The sequence below is a fragment of the Salarias fasciatus genome, chromosome 9, assembly GCF_902148845.1.
Source record: "Salarias fasciatus chromosome 9, fSalaFa1.1, whole genome shotgun sequence".
NCBI classification, from domain to species: domain Eukaryota; kingdom Metazoa; phylum Chordata; class Actinopteri; order Blenniiformes; family Blenniidae; genus Salarias; species Salarias fasciatus.
This window is the reverse complement of record NC_043753.1, coordinates 16,280,435-16,298,614: the sequence shown is the minus strand read 5'-3', so window position 1 is coordinate 16,298,614 and position 18,180 is coordinate 16,280,435. Positions and strand designations below refer to the sequence as shown.

The following is an 18,180-nucleotide window of genomic DNA, read 5'->3' as shown; positions in this document are numbered from 1 at the left end:
TGGGGCAGTCCCAGCTGTCATTCCAAACTACCAGTTCTATACATTATTCTGAAACACTGGATCAACTTACCAACATTTGTCTTCTAAGCTGGCACCAGTTTGTCTTTCTATTACACAGTCCCAGAGAAAACCCAGTGTTTTCCAAGAGATAAAATCCCTGTGGATCCAGCAGGCAGTACCTTAAAAGGTAAAGTTCAGCTGACTTCTCTCGCTGCATATATTCCGACCAGTCAGGAGTGTTCATTAACATGATTTGCTGCTAAATATCGCAGGAATAAAGTTACTAGTGTTATTAGCTCAACCTGTGCTTTCGGCAAATGCCGAATGAAAGGTCATAACAAAGAGTTAAACATATAGTTCGACCAAAAAGTTACTTAAAAAAAACTACCTTTTGTCAGCGTGATGGTGGTTTCCGCTCGCGTGCTTTTGTTTTTGTCGACGTCACTCACGTTCTGCCAACATGTGGAAATCATTTATGAGACGCGGTGCGGCGGAGTGATACACATTAATGTAAAGCGCCCGGTGATACGTTTTCGTCCAATCAGATTCATCCGCCAAAAATAATAGAGGTCATGTGAGATAGAAAAAAAAGGTTATTAGACTTTTCAAACTTTTACAGGACTAGATGGTAAAATGCCATCCTAATTTTTTTTTAAAGTACAATTAAATGTTTTTTAACTAAAATTTAAATTTTGTAAACCACTTTTTATGCAGGCCTTTAAAGTTCCAAATGATAAAATAGATAAAAACAAGGACAAGAAAACAGTCGAATGCCAGACAGAGATAAAATACACAGCCATTATAAATAAAATAGCATTACAGAATGACCATAAATATTAATTGAATTAGAACTTCATAAATTGTTTTTTATAATACAAGACAAATAAATGCGCTTAAGTTTAGATAACTAATCAATGCAGGGCTTTTACAAATACAAACAAAGCCAAAATAACTCAGTGAGATCTATGTTCACTGTGTTTTTATCTATTGCAAAGTGAGTGTACACAAAAATGATAACATTAAAAACATTAAAATGATAAAAGTTATGATAAAAGCTAAATTCTTATAACAAATTAGGATCTTCATTCTGACAGTATGTCGCTTGTTGAAGCAGCAGCAACAACAAGAGCAACACTGATTGCTTGAAAAGCCAATAATACATGAAATCTAAAAAACTATAAAGACTGTTGTCATGAAAATCCATGCTGCTGGGGATAAACTGTATGAGATGAAAGACCACTGTGTGCTTTTTAGTCACTGTGTGAACCTGGAAGTCAGACTTCTGCCTCTGCACAAGGTCACGGCCTATTAACTCTTCGCTCACATAGCTGGTCGTGTTAACCAGCTTAAAAACATAAGCACGGAAAATAAAATAAGCATTCTCAACAAGTTCTGACTTGCATTGTCGGTGTTCTGTGTTGAGGTCCACTATGGGTTTACAGCTATGCAAGTAGACCTTTGTATGTAATCTGACACCCGTTCACAGGACTTTTGGCCTGACTTCTGCCTCTAACTAATAGAGTGATAATGCATGTAAAGTCAGAAAATAACATGTGTGTTTAAGTATTTGTCATGAATGAAACTTTTCAAAACAGAAGCGACTCAGGAACAATCCTGATATTAATTTTACTTCAGATATTTGATGAAATTGAAACAGCTAAAGGAAAACGCAGTCTAAGTTGTAAAGTTTGATGAATTTGGAAAGTATGTGAGGATTTCAAAACATTGCTAATGTATTTATAGTATTCCGGTCAGATATAATGCTGTAACTTAATCACAGCTTATCAAGGCTTTGTGGGTCATGCTCAGCCTTCTCCCCTCACAGGGTATTATCTTTCTTGAACAGGTGGCTGTGTGCCGGTTTGGCATTTTACTGCTCTGTGTTGTTGTGGTGTAAAAAGTCCGTCCGTCCCTCGGTGTTCTGTGTTACCAGTAATTACCCCAGTCATCAATTCATTCTACTACAGCTTAAGTGCTAACACAGCTAATCTTGTTAAAATGATCTGATTAGCAAGAACATCTCCCTCTATAACACCTCCGGGCTTTAGATGAGGTCTAGTCCTGTTTCTGGATTTAATAAGCCAGAAATGATGCATCACTCTGCAAGTATTGAATGACGGCATTGATTTGGATCATAATACGGTTGTATCAAATTTCTGAAACTTGCACAATGTGAATTTGGAAACAATTTTGGAATGACCATTAATGTGTCCTTTATAGTGATTTGTGGGGTTAATTTTCAGGACATAGCGTTTTAATTAGGTAATCGACCAACCATAGCTTCATATAAACGTCACCCATCCACTCCTGTGTCACCACTTCGTTTTGTTCCCGAATGTCTCCTTGCAAATGTCAATTTCTCAATCATTAACATCTGCATTTGCTTGTGCTCAGGGTTGTAAATCAGTGTTGTAGTGTTGCAACAATGTTCCGCTGCTGCTGCAGGGGAGTTATTTGTGTTGTGGAAAACACAGTTTGAGATTTGGAGCTTCTCTAGCCTCACTTCCTTCAGAGGTCTCCTGGGTCAGATACAGAATGCTGATAATTCTCAAGGCAGTGAAACGATGAGGACGACGTGTGCGATAACCCTACAGTCGCCCAGTGGGGTGACAGGACACACAATAAGATAGCGTTCATCTAATGGATGATTCTTATCGTCTGCTGTAATTGAAGATGTTATGGAGCCTGATCAGAATCCCCCGGAGGTGTGAATGGCTCCGTTGCAGTGCGAGTGAGTCGCCCTCCTCCACAAGCCTGAAAAACTGACAAGTATAAAGACTGAAGAGGCCTTGCTGCATGTCATGTATTGGAAAAAAAAAACAAAAAAACTGTTGACTTTTGACCCCCGTGACCCCTCGCGGGGCTTTTCTGCAATAGAAAGCTTTGCAAATGTGATCATTCTCAAATGACTAAGTCACACCTGAGCGAGCAAAAGCCACCAAACAGGACCTCCACTTAGCCCCAAGTGTTTGTTTTTCCTTTCTTTCCGTGTTTGTCTTTAATCCAGGCCACAGCTTTCTTCATCGCCCAACACTGCGGTCACTCAAACCGGGGGGGTGGGGGGATTGGGGGGGTCACTGGATGACAGCCATGCCTCCTCATCCATCATTATCCATCTCCATGACATTTGCTATAGAGACTGCAGAACAGAGGTGAGGATGTGACCCACTTCAACACCTGTCAGGCTGTTGAGAAAGAAGAGAATAGTGAGAGACAAATAGTTTTAGCACCAAGCTGTGTCTGATGCTCGTGTGTAATCCTCACTAGAAATAGAAATTCCTTTTTTGAAAAACAGCTGGATTACACAACCCAGCTTAAAACTCTTTCCTATTGTGCCAGATTTTTTTTTTTCCTCCTGCGCAAACTTGAAATTATTCTTTACAGTATGATTTTACCAGTCACATTCGACACATGCTTCAATCATAGTGGGCAGCTTCGACCACCGGGAGCTGTCAGCTCTGCGGCCGTGGCATACACACTCCGAACAATACGTCCGTCTGTTTAAATGAATGACAGCCAAATCACTTAATGAAAAGCAGGGAATGTCCTCAAGAACCCCAACAAGGAGGTGAGGTTGGGATGAGGGTTGGGGGCAGAAACCCAACTCAAGGCTCCACCCTGCAAATATCCCCCCTTTTTTATCTGCGCCACTGAATCAAGCTGGAGTCGTAGCAGCTAATAATACGGGGTGTTGACAGGTCCAATCACAGTCAAAGCTCGGCCGTTCCTTTCATGCTGAGGGAGAGATGATAGACAGCGGTCTCTTATGGGACGAGAGATGATACAAGTAGAAAGAGAGCGGCGGTCAAAAATACTACGGTGAGATTAACCAAAGTGCTGCCTGTGATCTCGTGCACGAGTCTCTGCGGTTTAATTCGACTGTAACTCCGACCAGAACAAAGTGCGACAGGCCTGCGTTCGGCACTTCAATCCACTCTGGGCTGTCAAAAGCAGCAATGGGTTTCATATGAAAGAGAAAGTGGGTGATTAGATGCAGATATTCAGTGGGGGTGAAGGAGGAGAAGGAGGAGGAGGAGGAGGAGGAAGGGGAGAGGTCCTGTTGCATTAGGTCACGTTTGTTAGTTGTTTGTTGGAAATAGACGGGCTATGACAACACGTAGCCGACTGGTTCCACTATAATTCATTCATCATTGGAGTGTTTATGTGTGTCTGTGAGAGAGAGAGAGAGAGAGAGAGAGAGAGAGAGAGAGAGAGAGAGAGAGAGAGAGAGAGAGAGAGAGGGAGAGAGGGAGAGAGGGGGTGAGGAGGGGGTGTGTTTGTGTGTGTCAGACAGTATTCCTGCTCGTCTCGCTCCACCAGTTAAGTTTAAATCAGAGGCAGTCACTGGGCTCATGCACCACGGTGGTCTCTCTCTGTCTCTCTCTGCCTTTCCTGATCCTCAAAGCATCAGCGGCTCAGGTAAGACCTGACATTCTCAGGAAACTCTCACCAACTTCAGAAAACATTTTACAACTTCAGCATTCTGAGATGTCTGATTTCTTTCAAAGGAATAGCTCTTTTTTGACCATTCTTAGTTTTCATGTTTTTAATGGTTTCCTCCAGCACAGACGCTGAAATGTTTGGATTTTTCTGTGAATATTTCACTCAATACTGTTCTGTTTTAAATCACAATATTAATAATAACTGTAGACTGCGAAGAAAAACTTGGATAACTTGGCCGGCTTGATCAGTGCAACCTGTTATGGCTGTTTGTTTTATCTGTCCATGTGAAAGGTCCCTGAGTGTGTGTACAGAGTGTTTGAGAAAATAACCAAAGCTTTGCAGTAAAGATGGGGGAAAACAATCCACTATACACAAACTATGCAAACTCAGGTCTCGGATCAGTGAAGAAAATTGAATCCACTTCCTTACAAACAACATCTGTGCACTTATGAAAAAAAAGTCTTTTATTATGGATTGACTAAGAAAACAGACACAAATATGGGATGGGGGGGAAATAAGGCCAAAGTCAAAACTGATGACATTTTTTGCCTTGTCAACAAGAACCTGATGAAACTGGAGAGAGGTGCAATAAGGGGATGATGGAGATTGAACGAGTTGAGGATGTGAGGGGAGAAAGGTATGCAGAGTGCAAGCTGTTTTACATCATGCTCCGAGAGGAAAGTTTCAAACTTTAGAGAGAACTCATGTTCCCCTTTAAATTAAGACGGCAAGCTCTTGCGTTCCACACTCAGAAAATCTTTCAGTAAACTCCGGACATGAGTAAAAACAAATAGGAGTAAATGGTTTTTAATGTGTTGTTTTACTGTAATTTGAAAATACCAGGACAGGAAATGAAGAGAACTTTCACAGGCCGAGGTTTGTCCAGTCTAATTATGTTACTTACATGAAAGCTGAATTTTATAAACAGAAAAACACAGACACGGCTTTTGAAGTCAGCATTTTCATTAGCTCCGCTGCTGAAAACCAGAAGTACTTAATTGACTCATGGAGAACATCACACTGTCACATACACACACACCAACACACACACACACACACACACAATCAAACTCTTTCTATTTCTGAACACAACAGCAGAGAAATTTAAACAGTTTCATCTGAGATCTGAACTGATTGTAAAGGTTTTTTGGTATAAATGTTGAATGAAAGCAGTTTCTTTAGCATTTAGCAAGGCGGCTGATCTGAAAGAAAGTCTTCAGCTGAGGTGAAATGAAACAGAGGAGGAAGTGAGCTGTCGGAGGCCGAGTCGCACCGCATTATCAGAGCATAGATGAAGCTATGGGGGCACTGTGCGCCTTCGTAATTGCCCTATCTGGTTCTCGGTAATACTGATAAATTCGAACACCTCTGACGTGCCCAAAGATACCAGATGTGAAAAGTTGGAAGTAGCCATTGTTGTAGGGCATCCTGTTGCCTGAACGAGCCTGAGATGGGGGAGTAAACAGAAGGGGGATGGCGAGATGGCAAGCCGAGGTGGTGCGTTCCCGGTGACATGAACCTCACTTCGTAATGGGCCGATATAAATCATTAACTCCATCAAGCCGGCGTTTTAGTGGCTCTCTCTATGGGCAGCCAGATGGTGGTGCTCAAGCCTAAGCTGGCCTCAGATAACTCAGTTGATGGGAAATTCATTTGTGTTTAAACACAGTTTACCTCGACCCAAGCTGCCATTTTTTCCAGGTTTCTTTCTTTTTGTGTTTTTTTTTTTTTTAGTGCCCATGATCTCACATGATCTCAGGAAGAGGCCATATTTATTTACATGTCCTGAAATAGGATTAGACAGGAATGCTGCTGGTTCAGTGTCATTCAGGAGACAGACGGCGGACCGCGGAGTGAAAGCTTTCCCCAACTTCCTCCTGAAGCCAAATTTATCATTTATTCTGAGCGGGCTTTGTGTTTGCACGCAGCGCAGGGCCTCGCGCTCCTTTGTCTTGTCTCGGAGGATGCAGCTTGCTCGTGGGCCTTGTGAAGTGCGTGTTTGCCTTCCTGTCTGTGGTCACCCAGGGTTTATGGCTGCCATTCAGTAATGTGCCATCTCTCTCCAAGATATAGCTTCGCTGTGCACGGTAGCACTAAACAACCTGCTCCCGGGTCGCCGTCTGTCAGTAGCACCTCAGCTTTATTATGTGAGTCACATACATACATGCACAGCAATGACTTTTAGCTCTGTTTATACTCTTCCCCCCTCCATTGCCCTCTCACCATCAGCATCTCCCTCATGGAAAAATACTAGTGGTCGAAACCCTTCCAGAAAATGTGAAAACACAAGTGGTTTGTTCTCTTTCAGGTCATTAAAACTCTCCTCCTCACTAAGAGATTACCTCGAACTGTTTTAAATCCTTAAATTTTGAAACCGTTTGTGGGTTTGGTTGCCCTCTTCTACGTAGTCTGGATTTACAGCAAGTCACTGGTATGATCATTACAGGAGGAAAACACATGCGGTCTCTGAATCCGAGCTATGACATCTGTGCGCTACCCGACCTATTACACCAGGGGCAGTGCAGGAAACTGACGGAGATGTTTCATCATTCATTTCATTATCCTGTTGCCCTTGGCACCCACACATCTTCCAAACGCAAAAAAAAAAAAAAAAAAAAAAATCCCCACATCTGCAACCGATACATTAGATGCTTTAGTGCATGGATGGTTTTCCTTTCCTTTCGATTTTTTTCTTCTTCTTCCAAAGAGATCTATTGAAACCTGGTGGAAAATGAGAGGATCTCTGACTCTGAGATAAAATACTTTAGTTGCCGGGGCTCAGTCTTAATGCCAACCAGAGGGCAGCAGGAATGCAGATGGGGATTGTTTCTAAAAGTGCTTGCAAGAAGTCATCTGGGGTTGGTACAAGTACATCTGGAAATCTGCAAGAAGCTTTCAATATTTGCAAATAGATATGCATCAGACGAGGCAGAGTGTGTTCACGCTACCAACCATAATAGAAGTGCACTGAGAGAGCAGTCACAACCAAAGGGTGGAATCCTAAAGCTGTAATGCCATCTTGTGGCAAGACGACTGCATGGTTTGTTCAGTCAGACTGTTTCTGTTGTAACCGCTCATAGAAGCGTATAAATTCTAAATGTCTTTTCTAGAGACAAGTGTTCTCACCATACTATGGGTAAAAAAAAAATCAAAATAAGTAGTTGTTGTATTATCTCTCCTTCCAATGTACCTGCTTTTGAGTCTGAATCCAGAAATACTAAATGTGATCACAAATATGTTGTTTTTTTCATATAATTAGCAACATAAATGCTTTATTTGTGAGGTGGGGGAGTTAAGGTAATATTTCTACATTAGCTTTACTAATGACTTGCACTTAGCGATCCTATTAAACATAAAGACTTTCAACAAATGGGCGAATATTTTCTTTATTCCCATTTCACATTCAGCTCGTGCAAATGAGGCAAAAACTAGCCCCGAGGCAAATTCGAGGCAGCACGCAGGTTTGATTTTCTCACAGAGCAAAGTTTCCACAGAGCCGAATCCCTGCTGTCCTGTTTGTTTAGGTGTGTGCTGATTAGAAGTTCTCATGCTGGGTACAATGTATCTCCGCACACCAAGGGTTTGAAACGTGACATGTCTTTTACAGTGACTGGAGCCTCAGACCTCTCTTTTCCTCTCCTCCCCGCTCCCTCAGTACCTTTGTGTTTAATGGTGTTGTTATCCGAGCTCACACTTAGCCATGCAGCCTTCATTAACACAGGTCATAACGCAAGGCATAAATGTTCTCCTTCCGGGTGCTGACAGTCCACCCAGATGGACGGACCATTTGATAAACACTGTACGGCTTTACTGTTGCCCTTCATTAGCCGAGGGACGATTTAAAAGAGGAGGCAGAACGCAGACTGCTTTTAATGATGATGTCGCAGAGAGCATTTTTGGAATATTGAATAACATGCAACATCTGTTTTTCATGGGTTCTTATTTTACAGAAATAACATAAAGCGTCAGGATGGCTTTAATGTGCAGGTCTTTAATGAGCTGGTGTAGGGTGAGCACTTTCATGGGTGCTCGTGTGGATTAGCGTTTATGGACCGTGCCAGCGGTAATGATAGCTCTTCTTCTAGGCTGCCTATGACATTTTTGTTGTGCTTCTTTTATAGGACTCTCAGAGGCCTTTCGCCCAGGGCCCGTATCAGTCACCACAGACGCTCCCCGCCGACAGGGCCCCCCGTTTGAAAGTCCTGGGATCTGGCACTAAAAAAGGGAAAATGCTGAATCTAACGACGGGAGCAACAGAGGGGATACCGCTGGATTGTCGCAAGTTTGGGAACCACGGCTTCGTCTTCACCTTCGTGCCCATCGTCTACGGCTGCATCTTCGTCATGGGTATTGTGGGGAACAGCATGGTGGTGGCCGTCATCCACTGCTACATGAAGCTCAAGACGGTGGCCAATATCCTGGTCCTCAATCTGGCCATATCTGACCTCACCTTCCTCCTCACCCTGCCCCTGTGGGCCACCTTCACCGCCACCGGCTACTACTGGCCCTTTGGAACCTTTCTGTGCAAGGCCAGCGCAGGGCTGGTGATCCTCAACCTGTACACCAGCATCTTCTTCCTCACAGTGCTCAGCATCGACCGGTACCTGGCCATCGTGCACCCGGTGCAGTCGCGCCGCTTCCGCAGCATCGCCTACGCCCGTATCACCTGCGTGGTGGTCTGGGTTTTCGCCTTTGTGCTCAGCATGCCCACGGCACTGACCAGGGACGTGTACCTCCTCTCGGGCCACAACAAAACCGTGTGCGGGCTCCTCCAGGAGAAGATTGAGAAGGTCAAGAAGCTGAACGACCTTGTTTTGGCCATCAAACTGATGAAAAGTCTGCTGGGCTTCCTCATTCCCTTCATCATCATCATCACCTGCTACTGCCTCATCGGCCGGGCGCTGCTGGGGGCGAAGCGCATCCAGAAGAGCTCGCGCTCCAGGGACGACGAGGTGCTGCGCATGCTGGCTGCGACCGTCCTGGCCTTCTTCCTCTGCTGGACCCCCCATCAAGTCTGTCACTTCATGGACCTACTCCACCAGATGAAGCCGTTGAAGCAATGTGACATCCTGGACATGGTAGACACCGCCATGCCCTTCACCATCTGCATCGCCTACTTCAACAGCTGCATCAACCCCATCGTGTACGGCTTCGTGGGACGCCAGTTTCGGAAGAACTTGCTGCGTCTGTTGCGTTCCTCGCCGCGCGGCGCTACCGGGCCTCACCCGAGCATCAGCTCCAAGATGAGCGCGCTCTCTTTCCGCGCCTCGGAAGCGCTGAGCCTTACGGCCAAGACTAATGCCTCCGCTGATGTGAAATGAAAGAAAAAATCAGAAAAAAGTGGGGGAGAGAAACGGGGTACAATTTCACCCTCCCTGCTCTTTTGGTCTGTGGTCAAGAGGCTGCGGATGGAGACATTCCTCTCTTTTAAACCCAACTGTATAACCAAGCACTGAAGCATGCAGCACGGCCGAGATGTTGCGTCCGTGCCCCTGTGTAGGACCTCTTTACACGGTGCTTATTAATAAACCATCACACGTTACATTGCAATCATGCCTGCCACATTGATGTTAGCTAATCTCTCCCTCTAAGCCTGTGAAATGAATGTCAGTGTCCCAACAAAATCCATAAATTAGCCATTATAGTAAAGTATTATCCTGCTGGAAAATACATAATTACTGTTTGCTTATCTCAATACTTTTTTATTTAAAAAAAAAAAAAAAAAGTGCATGATCTGCAGGATTTTGTGAACGTTGTGCCTTAATGAGACAGTGCAGTAATATATTGTCCGGTGATGGCTGTTCTGTGTGCTCAGCAGGTCTTTCACCAGTTGGAACAGTGATCAAGTGCTTAGCAAAGATCCAAAAACTAAAAAAAAAAAAAAAGAAAAAAAAAAGTCATAAGGAAGTCATGCACTCCCTGCCAGCAGCTGTATACATTGAAAAAAAAAGGTCATGTCGAGCAATTGTAAATGTCTATGTGTGATATATGTGACTATGATAACTTGAGACTGTTAAAAGTTAGCTTTTGTGCTCCCTGTGAAAATGTCTGATTTGTGTTTGCATAAGACGGACGTGATACTCAGTTAAACTGTGTCAAACTGGTACACAAACACTTCAGGTTAGGAGATTTGCATCAGCGTCTCTGATGGCTGTGTTGTCGGTGGTATTTGAACATGTTAATATTGTTTTTTCTACTCTGTAAATGTAAATGTTGTGAATATATGAGAGTATAAATAAAATGGGGAAATATCACTCATATGGTTACTTTTTCACTTCCACATAACATCCAATTAGTACAAAAACATCAAAAATAGAGCAGTTTATCTTGGATTATTCAACTCCAGTGATCAAAATGAAGCGACCTTGACTGTGCAGTTTCCTGGCAGTCCTTTATCGTTGACTCATTTATCATGTAGAGTCCACGTAAAAATAACAGGTGCGCGATACACCACCTCTCCGGAAGAGTCACGTAGTGCTGTGACCGTTCTTAGAACGAGTCGTTCGTTTGAACAACTCTTTTAAGTGAACGACGAGAGCCGTTCCTATGTCCACGCTTCCGTCACGTGTCTTCTGTGTGCCCTGTGAGTCCGAGCTGTCACCGCTGCCTTCATGTGAACGAGCGAGATTCAGTTTTCCGCGGCTCGCTCCAGGCACCTGAACGCAGCAGCTAACTAGCGGAGGATTCAAGTGTCGAGAGACCGGAGAGGAGCCGGTGTTTTGGAATAACTGGTTTCCCTGTTAATTGGCGACTGGGTTTCTTTCACGTCTCTTGTTGCTGGTAGATGTTAAAAAACAAACAAAAAGCTGAGCCAGACCTTTTATGAGTCTGATTTCAACAAAAGGAAAGTAAGGAAAGGAAAAGGAAGTCGGTCACCAATTAACAAGGAAACCAGTTAATTTGTAACACCGTATTGACCTCTTTATCAGAGGTTATAGCAATGGAAAACACACACACACACACACACACACACACACACACACAAACACACACAAACACACACACACACACACACACACACACACACACACACACACACACACACACACACCATAAAATGTTCAATCAAAGGACACGTACACGCAATGTAATGTGTGTCAGAAAAACATCCCTTAAATCAGGTCATCAAACGAATTAAACCACCAGATGAAAACTCATAACTGACACTAACAGCGTCAGATGTCAGACAATAAGGATTGACTCCACACTAATGAGGCTGATGTCTCTAATAGAGATCACGTGGTGTTAATCAAGGAGCCAGTCTTTTGGGAAACTGTTATAGATTGTTTTGGTAAATGGCTGAACTGTGAACTTTCCACATTATCAAGATTGTCTCCTAGGGCAGAAAACTATGGTACCTCATTTAAACAAATATATCTCTACAGTATTTAAAACTGGCCTAATAACCTGTGCAAGGACAATTCTGAAGTGTTGGAGAGATCTCTAAATCCAGCTGAATATGTGGACGACTCAGATGATGGAAGCAGTAACATGGGAGCAGATGTTGGGAAGATTGAAGAATCAAACTGATGTAACCAACAAACAATGCAATACTTTAGGCAGATTTATATTAGAGACAGAAAGCTAGAATGTATAAAGACAATACTGATTTAATAAAAAATGTGCTGCATCAATGCCTGTGCTGTACCCGGGATCATGGACTGCCCTTCATATAGAAGTATGTGTGTGTACACATATAGAAACATGTTTAATCACCTGCTGACCTGCCCATTTTCGTTTTGTTCTTTTTCTTTGTCTCTTTTTTCCTTCGAAAACCTCTGTCTTTTTTCTTTTTAGTTCTTTTTATTTGTTATTATAGAATAGAAAACTTAATAAAAAAAAATAAATTAAAAGAAAAAAAAAGGAGCCAGTCTTTTGAACAGCTCTTTCAAACGAACGGCTTCTCATGAGCCGGCTCCCTTCAAAGAGCCAGAAATCCCAGTTCTACATGTTGCTATCTGACACACTGGGATTGGTGGATGGGCGGTTAGCAGGGAGCTATAAGAGCCATCCACAGGTGAGGACAGTCTCACTGGAAACATGAAGGTCCTCTTGCTGTTGGGATTGGTGGCTGTTGCCTTTGCCGAAGTCACTCGCTTCGAGGGGTAATTTTTCATGTTTTATTTTTAATGAAGCAGAAAACACTATATTCCCATGATTCGCCTGTAATCAAATGACTTTAAAACATAAAAATACAAGTTCTGCACTCACTGCTGGATTACATGTAACTTTACAATTTATCAAAATAAGGAACTATAAAATTACAGTACACTTATTTCAGTTAAAACTATTGAAATGTTTGCAGATCATTTCTTAATGTTTTCACTCTTTTGGAGAAAAGTTTTTACAGCCTTAGTAAAAATTTGAATTCAAATAGCTCAAATCATAAAATGTGCAACCGAACTCACTGAGAGTTATCGTTGATGGAAAGACAGAAACATTTTTAAAAGCCTTTAAAAAGAAAACTTTCAATCTGCGTCTTTAAAACTGCATTTCTGTGACTGTGAGTGTGTGGTTGTCAGTATCTCTGCCTGGATAGTTGTTGCTCTGACAGTGTTGTTTTATTCTGTAATCATGCTTTTTTTCTCTCTCTTTTTTCTGTGGAACAGAGATAAAGTCTTCCGCCTGAAGCCTGTGCTTGATGAGCATGTTGCCCTCATCAAGAAACTGGCAAAGGACATTGAGGTGAATATTCCCACGCACACAAGTGTTCAGATGTACTTTTTTTTTTAATATGCACAGGAAAATACCAGTGCATATTGGCATTTGACCAGCAGACTTCCTCTGTTTGACTGCTGATGTGTTGGCGCCCCCTGCAGGTGGACTTCTGGAGCCCTGACGATGCCAGCCTGGTGAAGGCCAACATGGAGGTGGACATCCACGTGCGCGCCATGTACCTGAACATCGTCTCCACCGTCCTGAACCAGAGCGACATGGAGCACAAGTAGGTCTCAGGTCAAACATGAACTTTTTTTAAAAGGAGACCTTTTGAGCGCCGGGCTGAAAATGACTCTCTCCTCAGCGTCCTCATCGACGATGTCCAGAAGGCCGTTGATGGCCAGGCTGATAACGGACCCTCCCCCAGAGCCCACAGCTACACCAAGTACAACACCTGGAGTGAAGTACGAGTCAAAACCATCCTCATTACCAACTCCAACCATGGCAGAGTGTCTGTTTCTGCTCTAACCTAATACCGTCTGTTCCTATTTTTCCTTCTATTGACTTCAGATCCAGACCTGGATTTCCACCATTGCCGCCTCCGACGCTTCTCTGATCAGCAGTCAGACGATTGGAAACACATATGAGGGACGCCCCATGACTCTCCTGAAGGTAACTCCGGCTCACATCAGCTCTAGATGTTGAACATGTTTTCAACCCGAAGTGCAGTTTTGTAGCGCTGATGTTTCACCGTTACGCTTTGTAACCACAGCTCGGTAAGAAAACCAGCTCCACGAAGCCCGCCATCTTCATGGACTGCGGTATCCACGCCAGAGAGTGGATCACTCCTGCTTTCTGCCAGTGGTTTGTCAACGAGGTAAGGAAGCCTCAGAGAAGTCAAGCATTCACCGAGCGGCTTCTTCTTGACGACAGCACCGGTTTAAACCCGTCCTCAGGCTCTGAACACCTACGGCAGTGATTCTCAGATGACCAGCCTGCTCGACGAGATGGACGTGTACGTTCTGCCCCTCTTCAACGTCGACGGCTACCACTACACCCACACCAACGTACGTCCGACAATCACGCTTCAGTTGACCGATATGCCATCTAAACTACTGAACTTATGCATGAGCTTTGCTTTTCTCCTGGGAAACACAGGACAGGATGTGGAGGAAGACTCGCTCCAGGAACTCTGGATACAGCTGCGTCGGAACTGATCCCAACAGGAACTTTGACGCCGGCTGGTGCAGTAAGTGTATTTCTGTAATTGTTCCCATATTTGTATCAAACTTTTCAGCTACTTTACCAAAATTGTCAAACAAGAGCTAAAATCCAAATAAATTTAAACTTATAATGGTACCAGTAAAATGGTAGCATTTTAAGTTTCCCTGCAAATTGGCGCTGTGAGAAAGTCAACATTTGATCGACTGCTGCTTTACAAAAAGATAAACAACATAAAGGTTCTTAAGAACATTCCATGCCTTTTCAACAATAATTACACTGGTTCAAAAATCAGTCAAAATATCAAAACTTTTGTCAATGTTTTTGTCCTTTTTGTTGCAAAAGAAAAGACATAAAATTACTAGACAAGGATCTAAAATCCTACCTGACATAATGTTTCTCTTCAGGATTTCTGAAGCATTCAGAGAGCATGTTTTTACAGTTTTACCACCACAGAAAGGCTTTGATGCTATTGCTAATCCTTCCCAGGTAGCTGAGGCTAAAGGAAATGCTGCCATCTGCTGGTCAGTTCTGGGTGTCAGTCAGTTTTATTTCCTAAAGGTCAACACAGGTTGACCTTTAGGAAATTTTGAAAAATGAAAAAGTTGAAAAAGGTGCAAATCTCTGGGGTTTTTCCCCCCACAATGCCTCTGCAGCTCTCGGCGCTTCCAGCTACCCCTGCAGCGACACCTACTGTGGAAGTACTCCTGAGTCCGAGATCGAAGTGAAGAACGTCGCCAACTTCATCCGCTCGAAGAAGTCGGTCATCAAGGCCTACCTCACCATGCACTCCTACTCCCAGCTGCTGCTCTTCCCCTACTCCTACACCTACGACCTGGCTGCCGACAACGACGAGCTGGTCAGTCTGCATCGGAAGCTCGATGTCCTGTTCTTACTGCTGAATCAGGGCGTGCGCGCTCGCTCGCAATGTATAGATAATTGCGCTTCATCACAGTGTCACATGCATCGCTACAGTGCTGCATTAATATAAAGCAACAATAATAGCAACAGATTCATGGCATCACACACATGTTGAATCTTAGATTAATGTGGTTATTCAACTAATAACCAGCAGATGTGAATTTACATTTCATAAAAACAGCTTTTAAAGTAAGATGCTTCTGAAACATCCATCCAAAGGAATATTGCATAAGCTTGACCCCGTTCTACCATATCTGGGCGATTCTTATCTGAGGGCCACACATAAGCGCTTGCAAATCATTTACTCCCCGCTCACATTCCTCATTCTCATGGCTCTTTTAGCTCTCACCGGGGTGTCCGAGCTCCGTGCAGTTAACACTCACACCCCTTCTCCGGCTCTGGCGCTGACGGAGGCAGATCGCACGTCTCTGCCTCTCCGCTGCTCGCCTGTAATTCGGCCTTTTCTTCTGATACTTCGCAGAACAAAAGAGCGCCGGGGATCTGTCACAACCCATCGGTCCATCTAGAAATATAATTTCCTGCTTGGGCATTTCTCAGAGATTTCATTTCCTCCCGCAACTCCCCGAGGATTTCTCTAAAACCACCAGCAGCAATATTAGTGAGGACACTGCCATTGAAAGCATTAGTTGTTAGCAAATGTTTCAGTATTTACAAGTTATACCCTTTAAAAAAAATGTAATGCATGACACTTTTGGAAAATCTGCCTAAATTTATGATATTGTTTCAGTTAAATATTTCATTTTAAACAAACATGCAGGCATGAAAATAGAGTGAAATAAATTCTGTCACACAGAAAAATGCCTTATAAAGAGAAACATATTCTTGAAGTTGTTATTTTTTTTTACATAAATAATAATAATAGTGCCATAAAAAGACACTCTTAAGGTTAACGTCTTCAGGTGTTACACAACTGTTCTTGATTTGTAATGGGTGGTAACTGATGGCGGATAATGTCACCTATATTTAGAGGGATCTCGCTGTATAGCTCAGACATGCTTTATGACGCTCTCTGGGGTCATGAACAAATCATACAGAATTTTTTTAGCGTATCCTCAGGTACACTTTGCAAAATATGTCCTATATATAAAACCTAAATATGACAAAGTGACCCTCCAGCCGGAGTCTGTTTCCTCTCTGTGTCACAGATGGCGCTTGCTGAGGGAGCCTCCAACGCCCTGCGCAGTCTGTATAACACTCGCTACACCAGCGGACCTGGAGCTACCACCATCTGTAAGTGGAAAGATGTTGTACAGCTGTATTGCTTTAATGTTATGCGTTTTCATTTGTTCACGATGCAGTCCTTAGATAGCAAAATGCAATCAGGAGCTACAGCGAAGGCGTCTCCCCTGGAGCCAAATCAGTCTGAAAACACGTTTAAGTGTCCCAGGCCGGCGGCGTAGCCCTCTCTGAATCATCCCCGTCTCCTTATCTGCCCTCAGACCCCGCTGCCGGAGGCTCCGACGACTGGGCCTACGACCTGGGAGTGAAATATTCCTTCACCTTCGAGCTGCGTGACACCGGCCGCTACGGCTTCCTGCTGCCCGAGTCTCAGATCAAGCCCACATGCGAGGAGACCATGCTGGCCGTCAAGTACATCGCCGCCTACGTCCAGAAGAACCTCTATTAAAAAGTGGGACTGCCAGGACCCCCGCCAACTCGGCTCCTCTGTACCAGCCCCCGGCCCCTCCAACCTCTCAGCCATCTCCTGCCCGTATCCATGGATACGGGCACCACCCGCCATGTTTCCTCACTGTGTTTGACAGAATGTCAAGATGAGTGCAAACAATAAAATCAATGATCCATCCCCACACGCCGAATCAATTTTTTATGTGTATATGATAATGCAGCGTCTGGTTTTCCACAGTTTTCTGCTATTTGTGTGAAAAATAACGCCACAAATCGGTGATCCAGACTGAATATAATCATGCTTACACTTTACAACCCATTACTAATAGGTCAGGGAAACCAGCTGCATTTACATCAAATTATCTGAATAATTTGCTTAAGGACACTTAAATCTAACCATGCAAATAATTCAGTGTTTTCACAGCATAAAGAAAATAATACTGTAAGACTCAAAGGGATCTAGTGATTCACTGTGTCAGCCCTTTTTTTTTTTAAATTGACCTCAATGATCTCTCTTGTTCTAATGGCCCTGTAGTGGAAATGGAGTATAAGGTGTGTAGAAGTACGAGTCTTCAAGGATTTCAGTCCAGTAGCACAGCACGTGACAGGCACAGCAGGCCTTGGCACCATCTCCGGGCGGCCGAGCATCTGCCTGAGCGGAGAAAACAAACGAGCCAGAAAGCAGCAGGACGTTTAACTGCATGGACTCATGTTTCATGGAGACGGGAGGAGGGAAGGTGAAGTTCAATAATCAGCGTTTTATCATCAAAAGAAAAGAGTTTACTCACAATGTTCATGTGCTATTCATTTACGCTCAAAAAGACTAAAAAATATTAGCAAGGCTCCTTCAAATATCCTTTTTAAGAATATTTTTAAATTCACGAGATAAAATAATCATAAATCGGGCATGAACTGAAAATAATATTGTATCACAAAATGAAATTATGACATGTATGCTTCTGGATTATAATTACAAACACATAAGCAGTTCTTTATTCTATATATTTCTAATAGAAGTGATTTGTTAGACCTGGAGGATGTTTCCTTTGACTTTTTGTTCTTTCATTGTTCGGATCATCTCTCCTAGTAGGAACCTGCTACTTGATCTGAGGATCGACTCAAAGGCTTCTCTGAAGGCTCCTAAAAATACTCCGGTGCTGAGTGACGCCTGGAGTCACCTCCACAGCTCCAGCCTGGCGGCCTGCTGTGGCGGCTCCGGCTCACTAGAGGGCGACAAAACGCCAAATATTTGCGGAGGAACATCTTGTCCTCGGAGCTCAGCGGCTGCAT

The 18,180-nt window shown here is 43.5% G+C and overlaps 2 protein-coding genes across 3 annotated transcripts; both read left to right on the top strand.

Annotated features, from left to right (window-relative positions):
- The first annotated feature begins 4,307 nt into the window (after nt 1-4,307).
- agtr1b (angiotensin II receptor, type 1b) lies at nt 4,308-10,279 on the top strand. Of its 2 annotated transcripts, none has more exons than XM_030099652.1 (2): nt 4,308-4,419; nt 8,565-10,279. In XM_030099652.1, exon 2 carries the CDS (start codon nt 8,673-8,675, stop codon nt 9,762-9,764), a length of 1,092 nt encoding a protein of 363 aa, XP_029955512.1. In that variant the 5' UTR covers nt 4,308-4,419; nt 8,565-8,672; the 3' UTR covers nt 9,765-10,279. The 2 variants fall into 2 exon arrangements, with proteins under 2 accessions (XP_029955512.1, XP_029955513.1); XM_030099653.1 differs by lacking the exon at nt 4,308-4,419 and adding an exon at nt 6,615-6,751.
- Nucleotides 10,280-12,480: 2,201 nt separating this feature from the next.
- On the top strand, nt 12,481-17,071 carry cpb1 (carboxypeptidase B1 (tissue)). Its single transcript, XM_030099651.1, has 11 exons — nt 12,481-12,548; nt 13,053-13,128; nt 13,263-13,387; nt 13,466-13,565; nt 13,672-13,773; nt 13,874-13,978; nt 14,058-14,168; nt 14,260-14,350; nt 14,979-15,181; nt 16,410-16,494; nt 16,704-17,071. The coding sequence occupies exons 1-11, from the start codon at nt 12,484-12,486 to the stop codon at nt 16,889-16,891; spliced, it is 1,251 nt and encodes a 416-aa protein (XP_029955511.1). The 5' UTR covers nt 12,481-12,483; the 3' UTR covers nt 16,892-17,071.
- The last annotated feature ends 1,109 nt before the right edge of the window (nt 17,072-18,180 follow it).

Bases quoted from the DNA above. Each gene is read 5' to 3' on its own strand.
- agtr1b (XM_030099652.1), top strand. From the start codon at position 8,673: ATGCTGAATCTAACGACGGGAGCAACAGAGGGGATACCGCTGGATTGT.
- cpb1 (XM_030099651.1), top strand. From the start codon at position 12,484: ATGAAGGTCCTCTTGCTGTTGGGATTGGTGGCTGTTGCCTTTGCCGAA. The intron at 13,979-14,057 runs GTAAGGAAGCCT...ACCCGTCCTCAG, and splicing joins GCCAGTGGTTTGTCAACGAG to GCTCTGAACACCTACGGCAG. The intron at 16,495-16,703 runs GTAAGTGGAAAG...ATCTGCCCTCAG, and splicing joins ACCTGGAGCTACCACCATCT to ACCCCGCTGCCGGAGGCTCC.